Source organism: Somniosus microcephalus, chromosome 15, assembly GCF_052327205.1.
Source record: "Somniosus microcephalus isolate GS21.2 chromosome 15, FLI_Smic_1.0, whole genome shotgun sequence".
Lineage (NCBI taxonomy): Eukaryota > Metazoa > Chordata > Chondrichthyes > Squaliformes > Somniosidae > Somniosus > Somniosus microcephalus.
The window spans coordinates 119,371,640-119,388,125 of NC_141001.1; the positions used below are offsets into that span (position 1 = coordinate 119,371,640).

Here is a 16,486-nt window from a genome sequence, read left to right on the forward strand (position 1 = left end):
CGCGTGTTTGTGCTCCACATGAACCGCCTCCCACTGCTCTTCATCTCGCCCTAGCAGCGTACGTATCCTTCTATTCCTTTCTCCCTCTTGTGTTTATCTAGCTTCCCCTTAAAAGCATCTCTGCCATTCCCCTCTGCCACTGTTTGTCATAGAATCAGGGAAATTTACAGCACAGAGGGAAATTTACAGCCATTCGGCCCACCGTGTCTGTGCCGGCTGACAAAGTGCTCTCCAGCCTAATCCCACTGTCCAGCTCTTGGTCCGTAGCCCTGTAGGTTACGGCACTTCAAGTGCATATCCAAGTACTTTTTAAATGTGATGAGGGTTTCTGCCTCTACCACCCTTTCAGGCAGTGAGTTCCAGACCCCCACCACCCTCTGGGTGAAAGAATTTCTCCTCAACTCCCCTCTAAACCTCCGACCAATTACTTGAAATCCATGCCCCCTGGTTATTGACCTCTCTGCTGAGGGAAATAGGTCCTTCCTATCCACTCAATCCAGGCCCCTGATAATTTTATACACCTCAATCAGGTCCCCCCTCAGCCTCCTCTGTTCCAAAGAAAACAACCCCAGCCTATCTAATCTTCCCTCATAGCTAAAGTTCCCCAGCCCAGGCAACATCCTCATGAATCTCCTCTGCACCCCCTCTAGTGCAATCACATCCTTCCTGTAATGTGGTGACCAGAACTGCACGCAGCATTCTAGCTGCAGCCTGTGATATAGAGTTCCACATTCTCGCCACTCTCTGGGGAAAGAAGTTTCTCCTGAATTCCTTATTGGATTTAGTAGTGACTATCTTATATTGATGGCCCCTAGTTCTGGTCTGCCTCACAAATGGGAACATCTTCTCTACATCTACCTTATCAAGCCCTTTCGTAACCTCAAAGACAGCAAGTAATCTTGTTTGTGTGCTTTTTGAGTATGCAGTATCTAAGTGCCTCTTGAACGACCCCAGAATACTTGACCTCTGTTCAGAGAACCATTCCAGGTATGGGCCGCTCTGCATGGCGAGCTGCATCCTGACATTGGTGCTTTTAGCCAGTATGGACTTGTGCCACCTTTCTTGTAGTGTGGTTTAACCTGAAACTGAGCTCTGGGTTAACCTTTTCTGTTCCTATACCTCTGCAAGGCAAGATATTTACCACCTTTCCAAGCTGAAGAGTCCACTGTTGGAAATGTGGCAGGTCCTCCACGTCTTGGTGCAGTATCACCCTGTGGCATTAATTTAGAGGTACATAGGCTGGTTATGTCGATTTAATTCTGTCACTGTCAACCGTGGCTCAGTGGGCAGCACCCTCGCCTCTGATTCGCAAGGTCCCACTCCAGAGACTTGAGCACAAACATCTAGGCTGACACTCCGGTGCAGTACTGAGGGAGCGCCGCACTGTTGGAGGTGCCGTCTTTCAGCTGAGATGCTAAACAGAGGCCTCAGTCTGCTTTCTCAGGTGGACGTGAGAGATCCCATGGCACTAATTTCGAAGAAGAGCAGGGGAGTTCTCCCCGGTGTCCTGGGGCCAATATTTATTCCTCAACCAACATCACTAAAAACAGATTATCTGGTCATTATCACATTGCTGTTTGTGGGAGCTTGCTGTGCGCAAATTGGCTGCTGCGTTTCCTACATTACAACAGTGACTACACTTCAAAAAGTAATTAATTGGCTGTAAAGTGCTGAGGTCGTGAAAGGTGCATGTCCTTCTCTTGTACTAATTTTAAACCCCCTGTGCTTAAAAAGATAGGCCATCAAATTGTCACCAAACTGAAAAGGGCCAGATAATCTTTTTTTTTTAGTGATGTTAATTGACGGATAACTGTTGGCCAGGACACCGGGTAACGTCTCATCCAAAAGACTGCACCTCCAACAGTGCAGCACTCCTTCAGCGATGCATTGGGAGGGTCAGCCTGGAAAGCCTTTGACAAGGTTCGACAGAGAAGATAATGGGGTTTGGGTATTGGGGGAGGGTAGCACACCGGATTTAAATTGGTTGGAAGGGAGGAAACCGAGTCGTGGTTGAGGGCTCCATTGAGCCTGTCCCACACAATTGCGATACCTTGTGTATTACAATATATACACTCTCCATCCCACCCGAAACCATGTGATCTCCTGGGAGAGGCAAAAAACCCAGGCCAATTTGGGAAAAAGAATCTGGGAAATTCCTCTCCGACCCATCTAGGCGATTGAAACTAGCCCAGGAGATCACTCTGGCCCTGAATTCCCTGCAGTGCCCACCACCTGTACGAGGTGATGTCCGCCCCGGCCAGAAACAGGTCCAGCTCTCGCTTGAAGGAATTCAGCGAGTCCGCGTCCTCCACACGAGACAACAGCCTGTTCCAGAGGCCCACTATTCTCTGGGAAAAGACCCACCTCCTGACATCTAACCTAGATCTGGCCTTATACAACTTAAATTTGTGACCCCTGATCAGATCTAGGGCCACTCCTGGTCACTGTGTATATCAATGACTTGGATATAGCGCTCAAGGGAGTGGTGTGGAAATTTGCAAATGATACTATTACAGTAATATAGGAGGAACTGTTAATTCGTGAAGAGTAAACATCGACACGGGCCGTTGGGTCTGTTCCGTGTTGTAACTTCCACATATGAGATAAGGTGGGCATTCTTCCCCAGTGCCACCCCTCAGCCAGACACGCGGACATGCACGACCATTGCCCAGTAATTGACTTTCTCTTGTCTCCCTACACCCCCACCCAGTGCTGGCTCAGCACTTTCCCCAGAGCAGTGTAACTAAGGTCGGACACTTAGCAAAGCGAGATCGAACCTGCAACTTTTAACTGTCTGTTGACGCGCTGGCGAGTTCTTGGCTTACTTTTTAACCGTGTTTGAACTTCAGTGTGGTAATCAAGCGGTGGGGCTGAGGTTGGTGCTGCAGTTCAGTTTCTCGTGGGTATTTCCGTGTAGCTGCAGCCTGTCGATTTTTGAGAAAGTTGTTATCTTTTTTAGCCTTTGATTTGAGGTCACTGTCTGGATGCTGAAGTGATGCATTTGCTGGGGGGGCGTGGATTTGTCAAAGATCTTTCATTGCCTTGCTTATTAAATCACATCCATCTTTTCCAATAGGATGCAGTTTTTAATGAAAAATCATTAAGGTTTTACTGACCTCAATACCTGTTCTATTCTCATCAAATGTGCACTTAAGAGTAGAGCAGTTGCGAGGCAGGAAACAAGACGAGGTTGTAAATGCCCTGAGTTAATGGCCATCCCTTGATTGTTTGCATTTAATATTGAAAAGTGGATGTGTTCAAAGGAATGTGTATATGATACATATATTAGTCTGAACATGAAATATTAGTTAGAAAAACAGTACAGTCATTTAAAACATTTCAAATACATTGATAGTGCTATTCTAGTCAAATACTGCTATTTAGTAAGTGATTGGTCTCTGGGTTTGAAGTTCCTCATCCTTGTTTTCAAATCCCTCCATGGCCTTGCCCCTCCCTATCTCTGCATCTTCCTCCAGCCCCACAACTTCCCGGGATCTCTGGGCTCCTCCAATTCTGGCCTTTTGTGCATCGCCAATTTTTAATCGCTCCACCATTGGCGGCCATACCTTCAGCTGCCTGGGCCCCAAACTCTGGAATTCCCTCCCTAAACCTCCGCCTCTCTCCTCCTTTAAGACGCTCCTTAAAACCTACCTCTGTGACCAAGCTTTTGGTCACCTGTCCTAATATCTCCTTGTGTGGCTCGGTGTCAGATTTTGTTAACGCTCCTGTGAAGCGCCTTGCGACGTTTTACTACGTTAAAGGTGCTGTATAAATACAAGATAAGGCAGATTGCCTGTTTTTCTCCATAATTTATCAGTCTGCGGACAAAATCACAGGAGCTGCATGGCTTTGAAACATGCAAATGGTGAAAAGCACTTTGAAGTTGTTAATTAGAGAACTGGTGGCATTGTTCTGGTGTGGATTTTCACCATTCCGCCCCCCCCCCCCCCCCCCCCCCAAACCAATGGTAACACATCTGGAAATAATGGGGGCAAGTGAGGACAAGAGCCTTGTGAAATTCTCCGTTTTTGGTTACTGAATTTAAAGAACAACAGATTGAGTGCGCCGAAACTGCGCACAGTGAACCACGGGTGAATCACTCGGGTTTGTGGTTATAGAGAGCTCTTCCATCATCTCTTCCGAACCTATTCTCAGATCCTCACGACAAAACCATTTTCTGTCGGCAGTTTATGTTCCAAGGCCAAGATATTACAAGGCCGCATCGAAAACAAGCCCGAACTGCACAAATTTGATCTCCTGGACTAGTTTAGATCACTTGGGGTGGGGGGAGAAATGTCAGAGGAATTTCCCAGATTCTCCCTCTCCTCCCCCCCCCCCCCCCCAAACAAATTGGCCTGGGTTTTTATCCATTTTTTGGCCTCTCCCAGAAGATCACCTGGTCTTGGGTGGGGAGCAATGTTCCCTTTAAGCTGTGCACCCGGGCAGTGGTCTGGAGCTCCCGTGCAGGACAGCTTTTCAATTGGAATAACCGTGCGTGTGTGAAAATTTGGGCCGCACAGCCACTTAAAGGGGCACATTGGTGGGGAGTCTATATATCTAGATGCACAAGGTATCGCAATGGTGTGGGACAGGCTGGACGGACCAGAGGGTCTTCACCTGCCTGTCATTGTTGGCCTGGGTACACTGAAGCAAGGGGTCTGTGGCTTGGGTTCACAACCCCTCCAGCTGCTAGGAGCGTCACCATTGAGTTCCCCGTGCGATGGGGAATTGGGTAGCTGATCTTGCTGTCTGTGCACTTCATCTTTGATTGGTGTGTGTAAATGCAACCGTGTCTTATTCTCAGCCACCCCACCCCCCCCCCCCCCCCCCCCCCCCCTCGTTTAGGTTTGCAGCTGCGACGCTGCAATGCTATTGTGGAACCAGTTTCTAAGTGGTGTCTGGATGATCTCTCTTTTTTTGACTTGCACACATCAGGAGCAGCATTTTACCACCTTGTTACACAATGCACTGACACGCTCTGTTGGTGTTACCACCTTTTTGATTACTGGACTTCTTTCTTTCCTCCAGTGTTCTTGCACAGTAACATCTACTTGCACAAGCCGTTAACATTTGGGTCTTCCTCTCCATGTTCCTGCTAAACTGCGCGTGTGCGCTGCCGCGCAGTAATCTGCAAGATCCCGCGCAGGCCGCTCGTAAGCTTTTCCACTGTAAATACCGCGCATGTGCAGAAATTTCAAGAGATCGCGCGTGGAAATAATCAGGCCGCGTACAACAAAGACAATATATGCTTCCTGTATGTAGGACTAGCAACCACGTTCTGGGCTTAAATCGGGCCGATAGCATATACAGGCACTTTTGTTCAGTACTGATGGAGTGCTGCACTGTTGGAGATAAGATAGCCATTTTTGTTACGACTGAGTGGTTGGCTAGGGCATTAAGTCAACGACCGTACATAGTGTGGATAAATCAGGTAAAGGCCAGAGCCAGGTGGGCTTGGCAAGTTCTCTTCCCTGAAGCACGTTAGGTGCTCGCCCACAGATTGCCATTGTGGGATCTGAACTCCTCAACTCCTGGCTTGTTTAATCTAGTGCTATAATCACTACACTATAGTACCCTATACTGTGTGTCATGTGGATGTAAAGTGACTAATGTCATCTCCAAAAGTACCTTCAATCCAGTTTTTAAAATAAGTGTTGCACTCTGTTAGTGCTAGAGCAGGAGGTTATTGCAGTTCCATTTGCCCGAGTCCTTTTTGCTATGGGCACATTATCATAGAAATTACAGCACGGAAAGAAGTCATTTGGCCCCTCACATTGGTAGCTCTTCAGCTAGTGTTATCTACTTCAATTCCCCTTTCCACATATTCTTTTGTATTCTTCCTTTTCAAATATTTACTCAATTCACTTTTCAATGATATAGTTGCCTGACTCCCTCCCCTTTCCCCTTGTCAACAATGTTTCCTCTAAACTTTTTTTTGGGCTGAGCTTGCTGTGTGCGCACATTGGCTACTGTGTTTCCCACATTACAACAGTGACTACACTTCAAGTACTTAACGGCCTGTGTGGCCCATTCAAAATTGCGCGCGCACGCTTTTTCCCTTTAAAGGCCGGTGAGCCGGCTGCGCGGGATCTCCAGAGCGCTGCGCAGATTAAAGGGAACATTGGGCGTGACACTTAGCTCAGTGGATAGCACTCTAAGTCAGAAGGTTGTTGATTCAGGTCCCACTCCAGATACTTGAGCACATATCTCCCAGTGCAGAGGGAGCGCTGCGCTGTCGGAGGTGCCGTCTTTCGGATGAGAGTTTAAACGCGGGTGGACGTAAAAGATCCCATGTCGCTATTCGATGAAAGACAGGGGAGATCCTCCTGGTGTCCTGGGGCCAATATTTATCCCTCAACCAATATCACTAAAACAGATGATCTGGTCATTGTCACATTGCTGTTTGTGGGAGCTTGCTGTGCGCAAATTGGCTGCCGCGTTTCCTACATTACAACAGTGACTACACTTCAAAAGTACTTAATTGGCTGTCAAACACATCAGGACGTCCTGAGGTCATGAAAGGCGCTATAGAAATGCAGGTTTGTTTTTTAATGGTGCAGACAGCCTTTTGTGCATGTCAGGCAAAGGCTCCGTCGGAGAATGGTGTTCACTGACCTTGCGCTCAGTATCGGGCAGAGGCTCTGTCGGAGAATGGTGTTCACTGACCTTGCGCTCAGTATCGGGCAGAGGCTCCGTCGGAGAATGGTGTTCACTGACCTTGCGCTCAGTATCAGGCAGAGGCTCCGTCGGAGAATGGTGTTCACTGACCTTGCGCTCAGTATCGGGCAAAGGTTCCATCGGAGAATGGTGCTCAGTATCATTTTCGATATGTATTTTCAATATGTTTTTTCTCCATTGCCCGGTATCGGGGGTTTATCAGTTCAAACATGTGTTGCAATTTAATAAATACACTGGGCCTTGAAGGCTTGTATTTCTGTTGGTTCAGTGTCAAAATAGCACACTGGTCTGGCGCGGTGTACGATGGTAGACCATTGCAAATGTAATGCCCCAATAAGACATTCTTTGAAGCTGAGCTGATCCCAGGAGAGGTTGTAATCAATAGGTCATAACTGTCTCGCTTTGGAATTTGCACAGATCCCACTTGCAAGTAGAAACCAGTGCGAGTTCAATAATGGGACACGGCTGCATATTCAGTTTGAAATGAGACCAGAGATGCTTTGCAAGTCGCTTTAAGGCAAACCTTGCCTCTGGCTGCATTCTGTTAAGTCACAAAATGGACAAATTCAATCAAAATGCCTCTACCATAACATTCGCGAGACAAATGGCATTTAATTAGCTGCTGCATTTTGTGCACTTAACTAATATTTCACCCTTGGGGCTTTCAGACAAAATATCTTTTTCTGTGGCATGTTAAGAGAAATGTTTCCTATTGAAAGTGGAACTTAATACAAGTGGTAAGCTTAAAAGAAGCAAATCTTTGCCTAGGGTGGTTGAAGTTCTGTTTTTTATTCGTTCATGGGATGTGGATGTCGCTGGCAAGGCCCAGCATTTATTGCCCATCCCTAATTAACCTTGCGAAGGTGGTGGTGGTGAGCCTCCTTCTTGAACTGCTGCAGTCCTATGGGGTGAAGGTGCTCCCACAGTGCTGTTGGGTCAGTAGTTCCAGGATTTTGACCCAGCGACGATGAAGGATCGGCGATATACTTCCAAGTCAGGATGGTGTGTGACTTGGAGGGGAACTTGGAGGTGGTGGTGTTTCCATGCACCTGCTGCCCTTGTCCTTCAAGGTTGTGGGTTTGGGAGGTCCGATTTAGATACAGGAAACTTTCGATTAACTGGCCACAAAATAACCGGAAACGTCGGTTAACCGGCAAAATTCAGGAGTCGGTTCAGAACTTTTTTTTACTTTTAGTTTTTTTTACTCATTTCTGGCTGTGCAAGCGTCTAACTGAAGCTGTTGCTAAGCTACAGAGACGCTTGCAAGCTGTGCTGATTGTTTTGAAGCAGGGTTTGTTGCTCGATACGGAGCTCAGAAGCTCCGTATGTTTTAACTATCGCGCTCGATTCTCCGGCATTGTTGATAGACCGGCACCAGCTCGGTCCCATCCATGCCGGATACCAGAAAGTTTCCTGTGTATCAAAACAGCTGAATGATTCCTTTTATTTAAAATAAATAAATAACTCGTGGATTCTGCTTCAAGCAGTGTTTCTGATGGGGGGCATTCCATGTGCTAATGAGTCTAAAAAATAAATTAAAAAAACAAAATAAATTCTCAACCTATTCCTTCGTTTGGTGATGCTCTTGAATTTATGTCCTCTATTTATCGATTCACCGACCAGTGGAAATCATTAATTCCTGATTTACGTTTTCAACACCCCTCTCTGTTCGATCTCCTCTTAACTATACATTGGAAAATTGGTAGTAAATTATAAGGTAATTTTATACTCTGAATCTATAAACAAACATGTTTTGCACTGGTTCCCGACAGTGGATGTAGAAAAGTTGTAGTCCATTTGGATTTGTTTCAGAAATGTGGCTTCCATTTGGACTTGCACATGTTTTCATCGAATCACAGAATGATATAGCACTGAAGGAAGCCATTCGGCCCATCATGTCTATGCTGGCTCTTTGAAAGCTATACAATTAGCCCCACTCCCCCGCTCTTTCACCATAGCCCTGTAATTTTTCCCATCAAGTATTTATCCAATCTCTTTTGAAAGTTAGTATTGAATCTGCTTGCACCCTCTCGGGCAGTGCATTCCGGAACATCATAACTCACTGCGTAAAAAAAAAAATTTTCCTTATGTCGCCCCTGGTTCTTTTGTCAATCACTTTAAATCTGTGTCCTGGTTACCGACTGGAAACAGTTTCTCCTTATTTAATCTATCAGTGTTCATGATTTTGAGCACCTCTATTCCAATACCAATTTTAGAATTCTAAACATTTCTTTAGTTCTAGTTTATAACAATGTAAAATTGAATCCGTCCTTGGTAGAGAATTATCTGCAGTTTTGAAAGTTATGGTGAAGATTCGGTGCATCAGGTTAAAAACTCTTACTTGTGCGCACCTGTACCAAGTACTAAAGGTTGCAACTTCAGTGGAAGTATCAGTAATGGAATAAACACTCGTTAAACATGTTTTGTTTTCAGGATGCGTGACCGGTTTGTTTTGTTTATTTGCAGCATTCCTTCACGCGCACCAAAGTTTGGGACGGCCCGCATTAACAAAATGAGCCTCCATGCAGCCACCGGGTACGAGCGGTCACGCGATCGGCGCAGATCAAGCGATCGCTCTCGCGACTCGTCGCACGAAAGGACAGAAGGGCAGCTCACTCCGTGCATTCGTAATGTTACTTCGCCAACTCGGCAGCATCACAGTGGTGAGTTGGATTTCTTTGTTGTCGCCCCCCCCCCCCCCACTTTTTTTTGGGTATTGTTGAAGCTCCTCAGCACAGTTGTACATTTCCCTGAAAATGGGCAGCGATGCAAAACCAACTTGAAGTCTATTTTCTACTTTTTGATGGCCGAGGTACGTTATTAAGGTTTTTGAAGATTCTTCTAACTTAGACCAGCAGTAATTCTACACCTTAGGAAGGATGCGAAGGCCCTTGAGAGGGTGCAGAGCAGATTTACCAGAATGGTTCCGGGGATGGGGGATCTTCGCTACAAGGACAGGTTGGAGAAGCTGGATTTGTTTTCATTACAGCAAAGGAGGTTGGGGGGTGATTTGATATAGGTGTACAAGATTGACGGGTTTGAATAGGCTAGATGGGGAAAGGCTGTTTCCACTAGTTGATGGTACAAGGACTATGGGACACAGATTTAAGGTTTTGGGCAAGAGATACAGGGGGGATGTGAGGAAAAACTTTTTTACGCAGCGAGTGGTGATTACCTATAATTCGCTGCCGACGGAAGTGGTGGAAGCGGAGACACTCAATGTTTTCAAGGGGAGACTGGATAGGCACTTGAGGGAAATAAACTTGCAGGGCTACGGGGATAGAGCGGGGGAATGGGACTGACTGGACTGCTCGACAGAGAGCGGGCACGGACTCGATGGGCCGAATGGCCTCCTTCTGTGACGATATGGGCTGGATTTTGTCAATGGGGATGTGATGGAGGCAGGACTCCCACTTTTTGGGTTGCAGTCCCGCCTCCATCGATTTGTGGCCAACCCACGCTATGTTCCCTTGATTGACCTTGTTAAGCCCGCCCAGCGGGCTCAGCAGGCCAATTAAGGGACACCCAGTTACAGGTGACGACACAGATTGACATTTCACCTGTCAAGAGCTTTTGACAGATGAAATATCAGCGTTTGACAGCTCTGTGAAGCTGTCAAACACTGACAATCTGTCTTCCAACTTGAGTCCTCCACAGACTCGGTTAGAAATCTCTCCAGAACAGAAAGCAGAATGCTGCAACTTTTGACAGCTCGTGGCCATTCTGCTTTCTGTGCCGGTGAGATGAGGGACTCCCGAGACCTGAAGGAAGGAAGCCTGCATTAGTAAGTAAAGGTAAGTAAAACTTATTTAAACACTTTACACACACCAAACAAACTTACCTCTGCACTCATGCACCCATCACTCACCTGAACACTGGACATCTCTGATAGAACGGATTCTTTTACCCTCAGTCTGGTTCAGCAATCACTGAGTCGAATACAACCGGAGAGTTCAAACGATTTATTATCCGCGGAGTCTTACTCTGATATATCGGCACCGACTCCTGCAAGAGTCTGACGAATCCAACAGAGTAAGCAATTTTTCGTACAGCGTGCTACATTATTATACCTGCATTGAGAAAGCATTAACACATCGTACATTCTGCACCAATCCTGAGCTGTGCACGTATACTTTTAATTTGATTTCCTGGCCTGGCAGTTCGGGCTGGGCAAGCCACATTTTACTGAATGGGTTACAGCTAAGTAAACATCACGGTAATGCGTTTACGATCATGGTAATGTGTTTACGATCACCTATTGTCAGTATAATTTCTGCACGCCGCCCTACATTGTTCCTCATCAGCAAGGTGCACCATCGTGGGCGCCAGCCACATTAGCAGCTAAAGATCAGGTTAGCCTTTTTATTTTACTTCTTTGCTGCCTTTACAGTTTCTCGTTTCTTTTCCATTGACCCTGGTATTCTCATCTCGACCCCTCCAAGCCCTTCAGCCCGATAGCCCGCCTCGCTAACTTGGCGTGGTTTGGGGCCATCGGGCAGCCCAGGGCTAAAAATAGGGATTAGGCCAAAAACTGCCTGTTAACTACCTGTTAACAGGCAGTTAATTGGCACTAATCCCCTTCCCGCCTCGGGGAGGCGGCTCCCAGCACAGGTCGGGTACCCGCCTCGTGGGAACCGGGCATGGAGGCGGGTTGGGGGCAGGAAGGGCTCGTTGCCCCCCCCCCCCCCGATTCTGCAGTTTTCCCCCCACTCCCGCCTCCATGGGGCTTGGAAATTCGAGCCCACGACTCTATAATTGGCAGCCTCGATTGAGGGGGTCCCAGACTTGGCTGATGGGGAGGGATGAAGTGCCACACAGAGTTACTCTTCTGAAATTAGATGGGAAAGATGCATTGTTGCATCATTTAAAAAAAAAGGTATCTTTACGCTGCACTCAGCCCACGCAGTACCTGACCAGGGAGTGCTGGATTCTGGCACTGAGTGCTAAATGTATTGTATTTGACAGCGCCGATGGCCATCACCGTGACGTGCATCAAAATCCATCACTTAAAAAGCCAAAAAGGTTAATGATCCCCGGGGAAATTTGTAGAAAAACGCCTGCCTACTGACTGACAGTTACTGCTTTCGAGTGTGGACTGTGCTAATGTCTCATTGAAGTTTCTCCCTGATTTTATTCAAGATCCATGTAGTCCGCAGCATGATGAAATGTGAGTTTGCGCCCACGATTTTCCACCCCGTGTGTTTCTTGTTTTGGATGAGATTTTTGTAGAATCATTCTGCACAGAAAGCGGCCATTCGTCCTATCGTGTCTGTACCGGCTCTTTGAAAGAGCTCTCCAATTAGTCCCACTCCCCCCTGCTCTTGCCCCAGAGCTCCACAAATTTTTCCCTTTTCAAGTATATATCCAATTCCCTTTTGAAAGTTGCTATTGAATCTGCTTCCACCGTCCTTTCAGCCAGTGCATTCCAGATCACAACAACTCGCTGTGTTTATAAAAAAAAAAATAATAATCTCCTCATCTCGCCTCTGGTTCTTTTGTCAATTAACTTAATTTGGCAGAGACGCGAAGCCGAGGCTGGCTGCTTGTCCTCTGAAAGCACAAAGTCGGAGGGTAAGATGCATTCGTCGTGCAAATCTCGGCAACCACTTACACCTGAATTAGCAGCAACCTGGGATCAAGAACTCTGCTCACCAGCTTGTCGATGGACTGACATGCGATTGGGTGGGGAAATGAAGGAGCGAGGAAGAAGGATTTAAAAAAAAAAAAAAAAGATTTATGGGATGTGGGCGTCTCTGGCAAGGCCAGCATTTATTGCCAATCCCAAATTGCCCTTGAGAAGGTGGTGGTGAGCCGCCTTCTTGAACCGCTGCAGTCCGTGTGATGAAGGTCCTCCCACAGTGCTGTTAGGGAGGGAGTTCCAGGATTTTGATTCAGCGACCATGAAGGATCGGCAATATACTTCTAAGTCAGCATGGTGTGTGACTTGGAGGTGGTGGTGTTCCCATGAGCCTGCTGCCCTTGTCCTTCTAGGTGGAAGAGGTCGCGGTTTTGGGAGGTGCTGCCGAAGAAGCCTTGGCCAGTTGCTGCAGTGCATATTGTAGATGGTACACACTGCAGCCAAATTACGCTGGTGGTGGAGGGAGTGAATGTTTAAGGTGGTGGATGGGGTAGAAACATAGAAGATAGGAGCAGGAGTAAGCCATTCGGCCCCTCGAGCCTGCTCCGCCATTCAATGAGATCATGGCTGATCATCCAAATTCAGTACCCTGTTCCTGCCTTCTCTCCATATCCCTTGATCTCTTTAGCCCTAAGAAATATATCTAACTCCTTCTTGAATATATTTAATGAATTGGCCTCCACTGCCTTCTGTGGTAGAGAATTCCACAGGTTCACCACTCTCTGGGTGAAGAAATTCCTCCTCATCTCAGTCCTAAATGGCTTTCCCCTTATCCTTAGACTATGACCCCTAGTTCTGGACTCCCCGGCCATCGGCAACATCCTTCCTGCATCTAGTCTGTCCAGGCCTGACAGAATTTTATATGTTTCGATGAGATCCCCTCTCAATCTTCTAAACTCCAGTGAGTACAAGCCCAATCGACCCAATCTCTCCTCGTACGTCATTCCTGCCATCCCAGGTATTAGCCTGGTGAATCTTCGCTGCACTCCTTCCATGGCAAGAACGTCCTTCCTCAGATAAGGGTGCCAATTAAGCAAGCTGCTTTGTCCTGTATGGTGTCGAGCTTCTTGAGTGTTGTTGGAGCTGCACTCATCCAGGCAAGTGGAGAGTATTCCATCACACTCCTTACTTGTGCCTTGTAGATGGTGGAAAGGCTTTGGGGAGTCGGGAGGTGAGACACTCGCCACAGAATACCTAGCCTCTGACCTGCTCTTGTTGCCACAGTATTTATGTGGCTGGTCCAGTTAAGTTTCTGGTCAATGGTGACCCCCCCCCCCCCAAAAGGGTGTTGATGGTGGGGGATTTGGCGATGGTAATGCCATTGAATGTCAAGGGGTGGTGGTTAGACTCTCGCTTGTTAGAGATAGTCATTGCCTGGCACTTGTGTGGCGCGAATGTTACCTGCCACTTACCAGCCCAAGCCTGAATGTCGTCCAGGTCTTGTTGCATGCGGGCATGGACTGCTTCATTAACTGAGGAGTTGTGAATGGCGCTGAACACTGTGCAGTCATCGGCGAACATCCCCATTTCTGATCTTATGATGGAGTGAAGTTCATTGATGAAGCAGCTGAAGATGGTTGGGCCTAGGACACTGCCCTGAGGAACTCCTGCAGCAATGTCCTGGGGCTGTGATGATTGACGTTCAACCACCACAGCCATCTTCCTTTGTTGTTATGAAGTGTAATGGAGACATGGGCAAAATATAATCACCTCATTTATGGAATTTAGTGGTTTGGAGCTAGCACGGAGAGTGTGGTTATTCTTGTTCCTATGGCCTGTCAACATATAAAAGAAAAGAAAGACTTGGATTTATACAACGCCTTTCACGACCACCGGACGTCCCAAAGCGCTTTACAGCTAATGAAGTCACCGTTGTAATGTAGGAAACGTGGCAGCCAATTTGCGCACAGGAGGCTCCCACAAACAGCCATGTGATGATGACCAGATCATCTGTTTTACTGATGCTGATTGCGGGATTAATGTTGGCCAGGACACCGGGGAGAACTCCCCTGCTTGTCTTCAGTAGTGGCCATGGGATCTTTTACATCCACCTGAGAGAGCAGACGGGACCTCTGTTTAACGTCTCATCCGAAAGATGGCACCTCCGACAGTGCGGCACTGCCTCGGGCGACAGCGTTCCAGAGCTCCGATGTGAACTGGGGCCCCCGGTCGGAGGAAATGTCAGATGGGGCGCCGAACCGGGTGACCCAAGTGCTGCTGAACGCCCGAGCCACATCGGCGGACGTCGTTGAAGACAGCGGGACGGCTTCCGGTCATCGGGTGGTTCTGTCGACCATAGTGAGGAGGCGGGCGAACCCGCGGGAGGGCGGCAGGGGCCCCACCAGGTCCACGTTAACATGGTTAAACCACCTCTCGGGCACCGCGAAAGGCGCCAACGGGGCCTTAGTATGGTGATGCACTTTCGAGCGTTGGCATATCACGCAGGTGTTGGCCCAGTCGGGAACGTCTTTCCTGAGCCCGTGCCAGACGAACTTAGCCGCCACCAGCTTCTGTGACGGCTTCCTGCCCGGGTGGGAAAGATTAAGGACGGCGTCGAAAACTTGCTATCTCCACCCGTCGGGCACGCCGGGACGTGGCTGCCCAACGGAGACGTCGCACAGGAGTGTGGTGCCGGCAGCGTCGAACGCGACATCCGCTAGTTGAAGGCCCATGACCGCTGTCCTGTAGACCTGGACGTCCGGGTCGGAGGCCTGGTCGGCCGCCATGCTGGTGTCGTCGATGCCGAGGTGTACGGCGCTGGCGACGGCTCAGGAGAGACAGTCGGCGACGGGGTTGTCTTTCCCAGCCACATGCTGAATGTCCGTTGTAAACTCTGAGATGAAGGCCAGTTGGCACTGCTGACGGACCGACCACGGCTCGGAAACTTTGGCCATGGCGAAGGTCAACGGTTTGTGGTCCACGAACGGGCGAGCCTCCTGTAGGAAACGGAAGTGTCGGACGGCGAGGTAGAGGCCGAGAAGCTCGCGATCGAAGGTGCTGTACTTCCGCTCGTTGGGGCGGAGCTGCCGGCTGAAGAAGGCGAGCGGCTGCCAGGTGCCGTTGACCCACTGTTCGTGGACGGCGCCGACCGCATAGTCCGAGGCGTCGGTGAGAGCGATCGGCGCATCAGGTAACGGATGCGCCAGCATGGTCGCGTCAGCCAGGGCCCTTTTCGTGTCCGTGAAAGAATTGGCCATCTCCTCGGACCAGTCGACGGCGAGCTTGTCGGGCTTGCCTTCGAGGGCCTCGTAAAGGGGCCGCATAAGCTGGGCTGCTCGGGGGACGAAGCGATGGTAAAAGTTCACCATGCCCAAAAACTCCTGCAGGGCCTTCACGGTGAAGGGTCACGGGAAGTCCATCACGGCCTCCACTTTTGATGGCAGTGGCACCGCCCCACCCTTCGTGATGCAGTGCCTGAGAAAGTCGATCGAGGACAGCCCGAACTGGCACTTGGCCGGGTTGACGATTAGGCCGTGCTGGCTGAGGCGTTGGAAGAGAGTCCGAAGGTGCGACACGTGCTCCGTCCTGGAGGCGCTGGCGATGAGGATGTCGTCCAGGTATACGAACAGGAATGTCAGGTCCCGTAACACTGTCCATTAGGCGTTGAAAAGCCTGGGTGGCGTTTTTGAGGCCGAATGGCATGCAAACAGCCCGAATGGGGCGATCACCACGGTTTTCGGGACGTCCTGCGGCCAGACAGGGACCTGGTGGTAAATCCGGACGAGGTCCACTTTCGAGAATACCACTTTCCTGGCCAGGCGGGCGGAAAAGTCCTGGATGTGTGGAATCAGATAGCGGTCGGGGGTCGTCTCGTCGTTGAGGCGCCGGTAATCGCTGCACAGGCGCCACCCGCCGCCTGGTTTCGGAGCGATGTGGAGGGGCGAGGCCCACGGACTGTTCGACCGGCGGATGATGCCGAGGCGCTCCATGGTGTCGAACTCTGCTTTAGCGATGGCGAGTTTTCCCGGGTCGAGGCGCCGAGTGCGGGCGTAGACTGGCGGACCGGTGGTCGAGATGTGGTGTTCTACCCCGTGTTTGGTGGCGGTGGACGAGAAAGTGGGCTTCATGAGGTCCGGGAACTCGGCGAGGAGGCGGGGAAACTCGTCGGAGGCCGAGAGTGCGCTGGACAACTTCGTCATGCTGGACCCGTTGAGGGAACACTGGAGCGAG

General features: G+C 49.1%; 1 protein-coding gene across 1 annotated transcript in view; it reads left to right on the plus strand.

Annotated features, from left to right (window-relative positions):
• The window catches only part of btbd10b (BTB (POZ) domain containing 10b), a 102,549-nt gene that overhangs the window by 50,769 nt on the left and 35,294 nt on the right, over positions 1 to 16,486 (plus strand). Inside the window, exon 3 of the mRNA XM_086008358.1 lies at positions 9,145 to 9,341. Within this exon, the coding sequence (XP_085864484.1) occupies positions 9,145 to 9,341 (197 nt within the window). The remainder of the gene's footprint in view (positions 1 to 9,144; positions 9,342 to 16,486) is intronic.